This window comes from Chelmon rostratus, chromosome 15, assembly GCF_017976325.1.
Source record: "Chelmon rostratus isolate fCheRos1 chromosome 15, fCheRos1.pri, whole genome shotgun sequence".
NCBI classification, from domain to species: Eukaryota; Metazoa; Chordata; class Actinopteri; order Chaetodontiformes; family Chaetodontidae; genus Chelmon; species Chelmon rostratus.
In genome coordinates this window covers 15,423,432-15,437,288 of record NC_055672.1, presented here as the reverse complement: position 1 = coordinate 15,437,288, position 13,857 = coordinate 15,423,432, and the positions used below count along the sequence as shown (strand labels likewise).

The window sequence follows — 13,857 nt, the reverse complement described above, 5'->3', positions numbered from 1 at the left end:
AGTTGTATAAATGGACATCTACCTGCTCTACAACTCTGTACTTGTTGGCAAAGCAAGCGTCATGCTGGAGGAGAATGAACGCCAACCAAAGATATTTTACACAACTTGGACAACCCCAAATTTTTATAATTAATGGCTTATTATTGATCAGCACAATGCATTAGTGAATTCCTTATTAACCATTAATAAACACACTAGTTGCAACTTATAAGCACTGTATAAAGGGTGCCATGCTGGAAAGTGGTGCTTAGCATGGAATGGGAGTTTTCGTAGGCTGTTCTAATGCATCCATACTTTATCATGTAACAATGTGCAGAAAACATTAGATTCAGTTTTTCTAATGGCCCATATTGTATTCTATTGTATTTGGACCATCTTTTGTGCTTTTACAAAGCCTATGCAAAAAGCCAAAACAACTACAAACCACAGTCGGCTATTTGGACATAAAAAATTACATTCTGGGCCCATCTTCCTGCTACCAGGCCATGCTGTGTCTGTGGGAAAACTGCAGAACTGTTTAAATAATCCATATTTTTTGAAAGGGGTGAACCAGGGTCCGTGCGATAGGCGGGGGGTGAAGCCACTGAGGCAATGGCGGCCTCTGTCCGTGTGAATCGGAAAGACGATTAGGGGCTTATTAGCGGCCTGGGGAGAAGTGTAACTTGTTGGGAGTGAGCGGCCAGAGCCCCAGCGACATCTCCAGCCGAGAACAGTCCGAGGCATTGTCTTACCTAATTATGGCGGATGGACTTCTTTTTGTTTCCCATTCGGCATGCCTGTCTGATTCTCTTTTTGCCTGGCCGCTAGCTCCGACAAGGCCGAAGTGTGCTAATTAGAAAAGAAATGGTCCTAGTAATTATGTCAACTCTCATTAACGGCGATGACAATGAGCAATATTATTTTTACGCAATGTTTTGTGTAGGGGACCCTGCTTCCAATGCTCATTAAATGGAAAACATGGCCTGGTAGCCGGGAAAGCACTCTCACGTCGGAGCTCCTTACATGTCCACAGCCGGAGAGGTGCTGCACTTTGTGGAATGAGAGGCATGAAGTTATTGCCCTGATTAAAAGTTGAACAGTCTCCGAAAACTGTTGCATCACCAGAGTCAGCCGCTTCGGCTGGAAACCTAATTATTCACAGGGGTTTTAAATAAAAGGCAATCATCTTTTTGTTTTAAAACTTTATTATACAACTTCACAAATTGCAAAAAATGTAAATCATGTTTAAAATAGAAATGAGAATAAATAGGGAACATTTAATCAAAGCAGGTCTACAAGCTACAACGAAATTCAGTGAGGAAGTAATAAATCATTTGACGTTTCCATAAATGTAAAGGCATCTATCTATAGGAGGACAACAGATGCACCGAGGACCTCAGTGTGTGGGTGTGTGTGCGTGTGTGAAAGAGCATTCTGCTTCAGTTTACGGTTTGAGTGCAAAGTCTTGAACTTTGTTGTGAAGGTCTGAACATGTTCAGAGCGTACTGGTAAACGCATAGCTCAGATTCACCTTGCAGTCCCACATTTCATGGGGGGGGGGGGGGGGGGTCACTTCTTGGGCCTCTCCAAGATGTTCAGAAACTTCCCCCTGGTCATTTCTCTGGCTGGAAAACAAGATGAAAACATGATCTTTTATTGCCCCTAACTCTAATTTGCTTTACACCTTTGATAAGTTGGTAAAACACAACACTTACACAACATTTGCCTGCAGCTCAAACCACCTCAGAGCAGTTGTTTAGTAATGCAAAGCATGTATTTAATATCTGTAGTGTCACACTGGGAGGTAATTTATACAAACATCTGTTCGTTCAGCACATGGAAAACAACATAAAATGGAGACGCAGCTACCAGAGGCTTGTGATTTGCTCGCTTGCTGTCTCAGTGCAGTGAGGTACAAGTGCTCAGTACATGCAAGTGTGTGTGTGTTTAATGACAAAGGAGACAAAGCAAAAACCTATTGTGCTACACAAAACTATGTCTTTTTCATAACTATAAAAAGCCCCCTCCCCACACCCCCATAGACCATATTACGAACCCCTATGAATGAATGTACCAAATATTAGACTCTAAGTGCAGTTACAAAATTGATATGATGGTATTGAATGCACAGACTTCCCAGCTCTAATCATTTTCCCACAACCTGCAGAGTTCCACTGCCATCTGTGATGCAAGTAAAACACACTGTTAATACTGTTAAAGGCCCAAAACACCAACATGTCTGGGTGGGATCCAGTGAACTGGGGTTCTGCAACGTGTCTAGACACTCCTACAATACAACTGTCCCTGCTGAAGGCCCTTTGTGGAACTGGTCTTCACTGGGAGAGCAATCATTTTGGAGGTTTTTCTGTCAAAGACAAACCCTTGTGTCACTATGGAGACTGTGGGGACTTGCCTGCAGCATCATCATAAATCCTACAGAGGTGCCATGCAGGTACAGTAATTACTCTTTGTTAAAGATAAGAAGAGGATCAGGCTCTCGGCTCCACTGCAGGTTTTATGAGCTGCAAACATCTCCTCAGCGACTCTGTTCACTTTGTGACTAACCCAGCACATCACATAAACATAAGACTACAGAGCAGCAGACAGAGGACGGACTTCAAACAGGCATTTAGCAGAAAGTCATCCACCTTCATGATGCTGCATGTGATCAGCGTCTGTGTGCTGGTGTAAAGGGGCCCCGCCTCCCCCAGCCCACGGCGGCTAATGAAAAATCCGGGCCAGTTAGTAATTTTGATGAGTTGCCCAGTGTGGAACGATAGTGGTGCATCTGGGCGTGGGGGCCACGTCACCTTGAGGTGTCCCTCATTAGGTTAAAGATGATGCTAATTGGAATGGGATGGATTCATTTTGCACTTTGCTGTCTCTTCAAATCACCCTAAACAAAGTCATCAAGGGACCCCTGAACATGCAGAGGGTGCTTTGGATTGAAATGAAGCCATCAAAATTAGGTGAGGGAAAGCAATTACATTGGGATGACCCCAAAGTCGCAAGTACCTTGATGTCACTTTCTTATTAGAAGCAGCTACATTAGGAACGGTAAAAGGTAGCAGTTAATATTTTGGATTTTTAATGTGTCATGCTCCTCTCTCTCTCTCTTGTTATCGCTTTCTCCATCTCTTGATGAGCCCAAACTGTAAAACAGATCAAGGGTGGCTGTGCCACTCCTCCCGAGACCCCTTGCCCCGCTGAACGTCTCATTAATTACGGCTCAGCTCAGCCTCCCCCTACTCAGATCGAAGTATCATTGATATCATCACATTAAAGACCCCATTAAACATAAATCAGCGCTCGATTTATGATGTGTGGCTCTCGTTTTATAAAAAGGAATTATGGGGAAAAGTGTTGTGATTGGCAAGCTGAAGGTGGGCTCTGTGTTGGTGAGGAGGCCAACCAAAACTCAAACATCAGCGAGTTGTTGCAGAACATGAAAGGCTGGGAAGAATGCAGCACAAGATGAACTCGCACTGACTTAAATTATCGTTAAGCTGTTTATCTCAATCCCCCCAATTACTAATATTTGCTCAATGCTAACAGATGGAAACATGCATTCGTTCTCTTCTGCTGATTATCTAGAAATTTGTTTAGAATTTGTGCTACATTTGGATGGAAACTTGACTGGTGTCAGCATGCAACAGCAGAACCCTGAACCTGAAGCTGCTAAATGGAATTCAGCCCTAAAAAACTTATTATTTACAATTGTGACATTTTAAAATGGCTTAACAAGTAGTAGAAATACCCAAATGGAGAAAACATGATGATAAATGGTTGAATTCAACCCATTTGTGCCCAAAGACTATATTCAGTGTGATTCAGAAAAATGCCACATTTGCTCTGATTGGTGCACAAATCATGAAAGTATCTACAATTTCAAAATTTTAGATCACATGAAAAATCACAGCTGTCAATTGGCTGTCAAGTCAGGAAATGAGAAAAATAAGGACAAAAGCTGAACTTGTGTTTATTAAATGTCTTTCATATGAAATATATTTTCAGACTACATATGTGTGCATATCTTTGATATTCAACTTGTTCTGAGTTTGTAGATTTCAGAGGATGCAGCCATTTTCCTATCATACTTATCTAGTCTTCACATGGGGCTACTGCTTTTTTTCAAAAATGATAAAACATGTCATAAAATAAGTAATAAAAGGTAATGAGTTCTATTACTTTCAGTACACACAGGGGAGGGGCTCCTTTTTTATATATTGCTTCGAAATAAAAGTTGCACAGAACTATTATTAGTCACACAGCACGTGAAAACATTCGCTTGAGGAGTTGTTGGTTTCAATGGGTTTCATGCATTTTCATAAAGTCTGTTTGCTTCGATTAAATCTCAGATTTTGCTTTGTTGAAATAACTACTGACTCTCAAATACATATAGGAACCTCTCTCTCTCTCTCACACACACACACACACACTATATATATATATATATATATATATATATATATATATATATATATATATACACTCCTGCTGGTGTCCTAAAATAAGGGACTGTATAAAACAACTTCCACAACCATTTGAAGAGTTCTTGATGACGAAGTTGTTCAGCATCTATGTGACCAAAAGCCTGTTATATACATCGTACAAAGGCAAGTTTAACAAGAGTGGAACAGTTGACGTCACAGCACGCCACCGCATTTATAGAATCCCAGTCAGTGATGCAGTGCATGTTACGTGCTGTTTGTTTGTTTAACTGGTTGTGATTTAATATGTGCATAATATAATTGTATATATATGTAATATATTTGTATGAGCCTTGAAATCATTTTGAGATTGACAGTTACATGGAAATACAGATACAGATACATGGAAAATGTAATGGTTTCCCAGGACCCCTGTTGGTTTATGCACGTTTCTCATCATCATGTGTGTGTGTGTGTTAGTAACTATGAAAAGTTAAAAAATAAATTTTTCAGCCAATAATTTGACTGATTTTGAAATCGACTTCAGATTTGTGCCCAGAGAACACCTCCAACGAAAAACACAAACACAACCTTTGCTGCACCGCCTTGCGACAATGCTTTATCTTGAACAGATTTATAAAGAAGTTATATTTGTTGTACATTTTTGTAATACCTGCATAAACAGAAGAGGTTAGAAAGCCTAAGCACACACACCTCTCTCTCAAACACACACACACGCACACACTCAGGCTTTGTCATACAGCAGGGGAGATCAATACTGATTAGGGGGACTTAGAGATTTGTTTAGTTGATTAGAAAGGTCAATTACTAATTTTGCACTAAGTTAATCAGCATCTTGTTACGACTGCCATCCATACTAAATGACACCTTATGGATTCTGTGGGCCATCTCCTTGCCCTGTTGATTTGTTGCTATCTAATTATCATTTAGCCTGAACTGGTCTGAGATTCCATCACAGTCTACCAGTAGTCCAGTAAACACGGCCACATCATGCTGGATACGATCATTTTATCCACACTGGATATTCTACCATCTTCGACTGCAATCCATTTTTATCCAAGTAATTTGAAATGAGTATCATCCATAAATAGACAAAACATGTAAACAAACAGAGCTTAGCCAGGTTATCATCAGATTGAGGGCTGAGGACACGAGGACAGAGAGGTCAGCACGGAGCAGAGGAGCCTGCTGAAGGCTCCTGTACCCCCCTAGTTCCCACAACAGCCCACTAATCCTCTGGCTGTAGATTCAGGCCTGATTACTGCTGCTAAGGTTGCAACAATGGAGATTGACCTATATCTGCAAACAGCTAAATATGCCCCGAGGCTATTTAAAATGCTGCCCTTTTTCAAAATTAAGCAGCAATGACTAAAACTACACTGCAGGAAATTCTGTTTCTGCAATTTATCTTTTCTGCACTGGCAAATCATTTCTGTTTGGAAAATCCCAGGTGGCTCGAATGTAAATGTGGAGGAAATGCGGCAGTGTAACATCTTACTTTCCCCTCGTTTACAGTGAGTGATCTGGATGTCATTGTCACAGCCCACTCCCAGCCCCCACCACCACTCCCCTGTGTATAAAATGAGAGTAATCATCACTTGGCACCCCCCCCAACGCCCCCCCGCCTCTCTCGATGGCACGCTCCTGGTGAGCCGCTGGACCCCTGTTAGCTCCAAAGACAGATGACCACCTGGGTTAACTGGAGTCCTGGACCCCGGCCCCGACTGCCCCAATTCACTTTCATTAAGAGTTAAGAGGACTTATCTGACCCTCACTGCCCATCTCAGAGCGCTGCTCAGCTATTACGGCCTGTAAGCTTTATTTAATGGATTTAACATCCTCTTTCACTGCCCTCCTCCCCGGGGGACGGGGAGACACAGAGGAGATGAAACACACAAACACACAAGCAAAGAAACACTTGGAGGCGAACACATTCAGCCCACAACTCCCCCCACCCGTCTTGCAACACATACACATGACGCTCATGTTTGTGTTCAAAATTCAATTACCCACTTATTGATACTTCACAGGGATATTTAAGATGCAGACACGAGCTGTGATTTCCCAGGGGAGCCACTGGTTCCTCTTTATGTCCCAACCGAGAGGGCCCACCCCTCCTCTCCTCCTCCTTCTCCAATGTATTTTCGCCTGGCTGACACACACACACACACACATTCACACAGCAAAACAAACACATCTGCACCTCCCAACCCCTGTCCCAGCCTATGCCTGTTCAAGAGGTGTCCTTATTAATAGGCAATCAGTCAAAAATCATTCATTAAAAAGCCTAAAAGGTTTTACACCCGCACTATGATTAGCTGGGAAAGAAAATCCAATGAATTCCTAATGCCTTTATGGAAATGAGGTGTCATTTCCGATCTGCTCAGGGAGGCGGCAGGCAGGCAGAACTGAAGAGCGGTGTGTGAGTGTGTGTATTAAGCTCGGCCTGCTCCTGCTTTCACACAGCTCCGACACTGATCCTGCTTAAGATATGGACAGGCTCCATCAGATACAGCTGCAACCTGCTACGCCGAGCAAGGAGACACTCGTGTCATCCCGTTGCAAATTGTGAGTGGAGCTGCTAAAGATTTTCTAACAATGGACCATCACTTTAGCAGCAACACTATTACGAAACAGCACGCCCGATAATTAAAAAGACGGGAGCCAATTTGAGAGAACTAACCTCACAAGGCCCAAGGTCTCTGAATATTCAGATTATAAAAACGGAACCATCCTAGATCCTCGTTTCACTTTCCTTCCAGCCGAGGTGTCACCTTCAAAAAGGCGCTTCACCAAGCTGCTATGAGCCCACAGAGAGAGAGAGAGGGGAGAGGTGGCAAGACGAGCACAGAGGAGTAGTAGAGGTGAGCAGGAGGAGGAAGGGTGGTGGCAGCGGGGAGGCATCCCCTGTTCCTCATTCAGCGGCTGTCAGCTCAGCCACTTCATAACCGCCCGCCCCGCGGTCAGCCTGCCTGATGGATTGATGGAGGCACATTAGCACCGGTGGGGCCCGGTGAATGCAATCATATTCAGCAGCGGCGTGCCTCTAATAGGCCCGAGATTGATCCCAAGGGTGAGGAGGAGGTGGTGGTGTTGGTGGTGGTGAATGCGGAGGCCCATTAGGAGCTGTCAGGACAGGGCGACCTTCAGTCTCACCTTCACACAGGCAGACGCAACAGGGGTCAGCCCGGGTCTACGCCTGGCGGTATCACGGTGGAGGACAGGTGCTGCATGAGAGACAACAGGTGGTCCTACACCCAGAATACACTGACTGAGGCTGTTTACAGCTGGATATCCACGTTTTTCAAAGTTAAGTTTTTTAATGTGTTCTAAACGCCATACATGTTCCAAGAAATTCTGCCTAAATGGTAAATGTGAGACTTTACTCAGGCCTACAAGCTTGTCGGTAGAAGTTTTGTAATCTTCTGTGATTGGTTTCAGTCTGTTTTCTTTTAAACAAAATCTAAGGGGTTGGCTCCTAAAAGCCAATAATTCAAGTAATCAGTTGAGAAGCCGCTAAGTCAATGGCCATTTTGTCAGTTAAGTCAATGCAATGTAGTTTTTTAGCCGCGTCATTAAGAGCAACAGCACGGCAGGCTAAAAAAACGGCACTGAAAATGACCACAAAACTAACTGTGATTGAAGCAAAGCAGGGCAAGGGAAAGGTGCTGGGATTTTATAACTGAACTATGAGCAGGACACGTGTTGTTACTTTCTCTGACAGCGTGGAAATCACGCGTTTTCACATCACGGATGATGAAGAAAGGCATTAAAACGTCAGTCTTACAGGTAAAACACAAGACTCATGTTGGCTGATATTGATTGGCAGATGACAGACTATATGAGGAAAAAAAGGAACGAATAGTCAAATCTTCGTATTGTACGGCAAAATCCTATTTGACTGAGGCGGGACCGGCTCTAGAGCAGAGTCTAGAGTTCAAACCATTCCTAATTAACAAAACGTTGTCGACATATAAGTGTTAAACGGTATTCAGTAGCCTTGAGCCCACAAGTGTGATAGAGCTCCATCACCAGCTCCAGCAGTTTGGTGCTCAGTAGCGCCGGCCCTCCAGTGCATCCCAAAGGAACACTCAGCTTTCAATTACCTCCAATAACAGCACTTATCAGAGTCCTCGGCTTTCCCCAGAGACTTGGGGCTTGATGCCCGTGCTCAGCGGCCCACGACAGGGGCATTCATCATGGGGTGGAGTAACAGCTGGGGCCTGAGGAAGAGGCACGCGTCAAACCCCTCTGGGACTAGACCGGGCCAGCGTCACGCAGCCATCACTGGGGGTGCTGGTGGGAGGCAGGCTGGGGGGAATTACGGATGTGTTACATGTCCCTCCTTCACATCCATGTTAATACATATGTACAAACATGAGCACACAGCAGATTGTGCACAGCGCACAATTTTCAAGAAAAAGCAGACCGACACCAGTGCTGCTTAGGCATATGATAATGGTGCTCTTGTAATAATGTTTGGTCCAGGTCTCCTTTCTCACTGCAGCAGGGTGGGTGAGTTTTCACTGCTTGATTGTGCTCTGCCCATTAACCAGCTTCCTCTTTAATGGTCCACATGTTGAAGGGGGAGGGGCAGTAAATCCTGTCCCCTGCCCTCACTCTGCCGTGCCTCTGCGGAGTCTCGTTTACGGGTACTGAAGAGTGCACAAACATGATGAAAAAGTAGCTGAGATTTACAAGGCCTCCCCTGACAGCCAGGAAAAGGAGAAAATTAAACCAGAGAGCATTAAACAGGCACCCATTACAGGGCTGCTCCGACACCAATAATAACCATCATTGTGTCCCGTCATCCCGAAGTACATGACATGATTGCAAAGCCTGCAGGCCTGCACCTGTGACGGCAAACAACTTCTCACCAGCCAGATTACATGCTTTTCTGGGACTCAAGGAGATTAGACACTTTTTCAGCAATATGAATTTGCCACTTATGGCCTATGCAAATAAAACACATGCAACACAATCTATAGTCTGGTAATATGTCGTTACTCTAGACTTTTTTGATTCTTGTGGTATGTGTGTCTATTTTTAATATCTGTACATTAAACCATTGAAGCACATCTTAAACATTTCAGGACTCAACTCTTTTGCCTCGAATCTGAATCTCTTTAGATAATTAAAAAGCTTCACTTTATGCATTTCTCAAATTTCATCAAAGCCTTTCCAAATTATCGTTGTCACAATTCTATAAGTAGAGGTTGTCTTTGTGCAGGTTGCGCTCGTTACAAGCAGACGGCAGTGCAACATCTCAACTGCTCTATCACTCACTGTCTACATCAAAGCACTGTGTAAAGACATGATGGTTGAATTTAACTGACCTGGGAGGGGGGGGATCAACGTGAATTTTTTCATATATACCACCCCAGTAAGAGGGGTTTTATACCACAATTCTTCATTGCTGGTGTGTCTTTTCACTGGAAAAATAAATACCGATTTTTCTCTTTGGAAAATATGAGCACTTAGCTACATCTCTCTAATCCACACTCGCTAAGGATTATGACAATGCAGGCAGTGGGGAGTGGATTAAAAACTAGATTTTGCATCCATCAAATGCTTGAGCACTTGTTGTATGGGCTCTTGTAGGCATGGCCTTGTTTCTTTACATTTTTCCAAATTAACAAGATTGACCTCCAACACTTGACCTAAATTAAGACCTCAAAGTCAGTTTTTTGCTGATGCTCGGTAGGTATGTGACTCTAAATGTCAGGGTTTCAATTTCAACATCATTCATTCTGTCTCCTGATAAAAATGCCTATGTGCAGCCAGCTTGTCTGGGTTTCGAATGAGAGCGTACAAGGATGCTGTGAAAACCCTTGGCTCCATACAGAAGACTGTGAGCTCCACCTAGTGGTAACATGTGATTAACTTGGCAGCTTGTGATTGACCTCAAAACATGTGTTTTGCAGCTGTAACCTGTGCATTTGCTTACCTGTCACTTAGCTTTTAAATCAGGGTTTATCAGAAGAGGCACCTCTGCACCTGTTTCCCAAATACTGTCTGTGTTGCACACTGTATGGTTTGTGTTGTTGATGTACTCACACTCCTCTAATCCCAGTTGGTAAGCAAGGTTCTGAAGTGCTTTGACCTTCTCCATCAGGTTGGCGGTGGTCAGACTCCCCAGCTCTACAGAAGGTGAACAGCAACCATAATGACAACTCTTAGCTACATGTAACTTGCAGAAGTTTCAGCAGAATGTTTGATTATATGCTCTTTTTGTCCACAGTCTTCCTGTTTATCACCCACTGTTACAGGTGCACAGAAAATGTTACAAAAGAACACAAACCTTTCAGCATTTCAATATCCTCACTCTCTAGTTCAGCCATCCACTTGGGGGGTGAATTTGTGATGGGCTGTGATGTAATACACAACAAAGGTCTCAGTGACATCATGACAGATGTATAAATCAGGCCTATACATTACACTATGTGGAAGCTAGTTAATTATCTAGTTTGTAAATCAAAACAAAGCCCAGTGAATCTAACTCACATTTTTACAAGATGCAGCAAATTCTGCAACTCCAGGCACTGTAGGAGGATCACAGGAGAACCAAGATTAGAACGGCATACACACACAAATTTCAATAGTGAGTAAGAAGACAAGAGCAGCAAGAATTCAAACTTACACTGCTCTGGCCAGAGGTCTGGTGACGCTCTGTCCAACTTCTCAAAACTCAGCAAAGAGGACTCAAAATCATCACCTATCACGACACGGAAAGCATTGTTGACTTTTAACATTTCAGATGAAAAATTGTGTATTTGTAAAAAAAAAACATGATGGCAAAGTTCAAGAAATAAAAGTGCAAGGAGAGATGAAAACTTGTTAGTGGTTTTATCTAAAGTGGCTGAAAGGATTGTATTTTTTGTTGCATTAAGATGAATATGCCAAAATGTCACCAGTAGGGTTAAACCAATATAGCTGGCCTTTTACTAAAGAACGTCTGATCTAAACTGCATTTCAAGGCGATGGTTCAGATTTTTTGAAGTGGGGTTGCATAAGGTACTTATCCGTGTGTGGCTGCTGGCAATCCCCTAGTTTGCTACTGCTGTGTTCGGCGGCAGCAGTAAAACGTGTTTTAGCTGCCTAAAAAAGGCCCACTTCAAAAAATAACAATCAGTTTAAGTGTGTGTTATATTTAGAATATTTCCACCAATCTAACTTGCTTCCCAGAGTTCGCAGTCAACAGCATTTCGTCGTTGCTCTCAAAATCACTTATTTTTATTTTGCTATATTTGTTGTCTCTTTCATAAACAACTGAAAGACTGACCCCAACAGCTGATCAGCTAGTAACAGAGTGCACAGCCTGTGAAGGAGGATGGAAGTTCTATGGTTGAGAAATGTGGTGCCAAAGGAAAGGGTTATCTGACAGCAAGGTCAAACAGTGAAAATATGCTAAATATAGCGTACACTTAAAATAACATTGAGTTTTTTAGGTGGCTAAAACACACAGCAGTACACTGCTTTGCTTCCATGCAAAATCCAAACTATCCCTTTAAGACAACAAACCCTGTGGTGCTTTTTTATAACATATGTTTTATCTAAAGATCTGAATGTTATCACTGTAGAATTTTAAAGTTTAACATGTTAATCATCTCTCCTGAGACTGAACTGATCAACAAGTCTACAAGACAACAAGTCTATAAAGAGCAAGATTCAAAAGTTTCAGTTTTACACCAAAAAATAAAGCAAACAAATTATAGAAAATTAAATTTGTCTATAAGTACAGTCAAGAAACAAGGAGCATGTGGAGCAGTTTTTATAAAGAAAATATTCAGGAGTTACTGTAAAATGTACAGATTATACAGTATATCAAGATAAGATAAGATTTCTGTATTTGATTTGGCATCAAAATTGTAAATTTCATACAACATAAAATTTTGGACATGCTATATATAGTTTTTGTATGTCATGTATTCTATATTATATATACAGATATAGATTGTAAAAGTCAAGTACCAAAAGTCAAAAGCATTACGTAGACTGATGATAATGTATATCATATTATTGGATAAGAATAATTACTGATGCATTAATGTGCACATCACTGTAATGTTTCAGCTGGTATCACAATCTATTTGTTGATTATATTCTGTATTATCAAACAGAACATGCAAAGTAACCTGCAAATAAAGTTATTAAATAAATGAAGCAGAGTAAAAAGCACAATATTTCCCTTTGAAATTTAGAAGTAGAAAGTAGCATAAAACGGGAATACTCAAGTTAAGTACTAGTACCCCAAAATTGTCCTCAAGTACAGTAACGTTACTTGAGTAAATGTACTTAGTTACAATCTGGCATTCATGTATATATACTTTGTTAGATTTTATGCAAATCAGTAAGTAACCATGGTTGGACAACTGCATCTTATCAACATGAGTGCAACTCGGATTAATGGCATATATACAGTGTTTTACTGTAAAAACGTTAAAAATCCCAACACAAATACAGAGTCTGGAGTAAAAACACTAACGTTATGTGTGAAGCAAAGCGTGACAGACCACCGCCATTAAAACACATAATTAATCACGATGTTGTGAAACAAAACACTGCTAGTGTAACCTATAATATAAATCGAGGTGATTCGGCCTGTGTGTAGTACAGCAGTGAGCTCCCGACGGTCGCTGTGCTTAAAGCTAGCAGCAGCCGCAGTCTGAGCTCTGTGGGTCAAACCGGACGGACGGTTCCAGCTTACTGTCTACTGTGTTTCTATGTACACTGGTTAGACACAACATTGGGGCTAGTGAGGGCTTTAGCCAACGGAAAAACATCTCCAAACAGTAAAAATAGAGCGCTCACAAGTGCGCTCTTTCGTCTCTGGGTGTTCGTGTAAGACAGCAAAGGGTTCGCTAACGATTTAACGTCCTTAATAATGTCAAATTTACAATTTATACACAGGATAGCAGAGTAAGGAATTAGAATTTACCTCCATTTGGAGACGCCATCTTCAGAATAAGCACGTGATAAACGGCAACCAATCAGAGGCGCCGTCCTTGGAGTTGACGTGTACGGATGCACTTCACAAGCACGCCACCAGGCGGCCCGCTGGTTCATTAGCAATAATAGCAGCATCCTGGTGATCCAGCGTCAAGGTGAAGCCAGAGGTGTAAATATACATTATGCACACTAACATTCATAGCATAACCGCTTCATTTGGCTAAATGAATGTTAATACAACTAATGTTTTTTTAGCTTGCCTCTGCCCTTCCAGCTGTGAATAAAAGACACTGAAAAATCCCAGTTCCCAGTGGAAGTCGTTTCAGGGAATTAATCTCATATACACCACCACTCCCACACTGACAGACCAGTCCTACATAAATTAAGGATTACATCTAAATCAGACCAGTCAGAATTGGTATGTAAAAAGAGATTGGTTGGTTTAAAAAAAAGTAATAATGCATACCTCATGTGACAG

At 42.1% G+C, this 13,857-nt stretch overlaps 1 protein-coding gene across 1 annotated transcript; it reads right to left on the bottom strand.

Annotated features, from left to right (window-relative positions):
- Positions 1-1,177: 1,177 nt before the first annotated feature.
- On the bottom strand, positions 1,178-13,396 carry lin52 (lin-52 DREAM MuvB core complex component). Its single transcript, XM_041954095.1, has 6 exons — positions 13,369-13,396; positions 11,071-11,145; positions 10,935-10,972; positions 10,732-10,798; positions 10,488-10,571; positions 1,178-1,604 (listed from the first exon to the last, which is right to left on the bottom strand). Exons 1-6 carry the CDS (start codon positions 13,385-13,387, stop codon positions 1,549-1,551), a joined length of 339 nt encoding a protein of 112 aa, XP_041810029.1. The 5' UTR covers positions 13,388-13,396; the 3' UTR covers positions 1,178-1,548.
- Between the last annotated feature and the right edge of the window lie 461 nt (positions 13,397-13,857).

Excerpts from the sequence above, each read along its gene's own strand:
- lin52 (XM_041954095.1), bottom strand. Across the intron at positions 10,973-11,070 it reads AGACCTCTGGCCAGAGCAGT|TGCCTGGAGTTGCAGAATTT; the intron begins GTAAGTTTGAAT and ends ATCCTCCTACAG. Across the intron at positions 10,799-10,934 it reads TTGCTGCATCTTGTAAAAAT|CCCATCACAAATTCACCCCC; the intron begins GTGAGTTAGATT and ends ATTACATCACAG.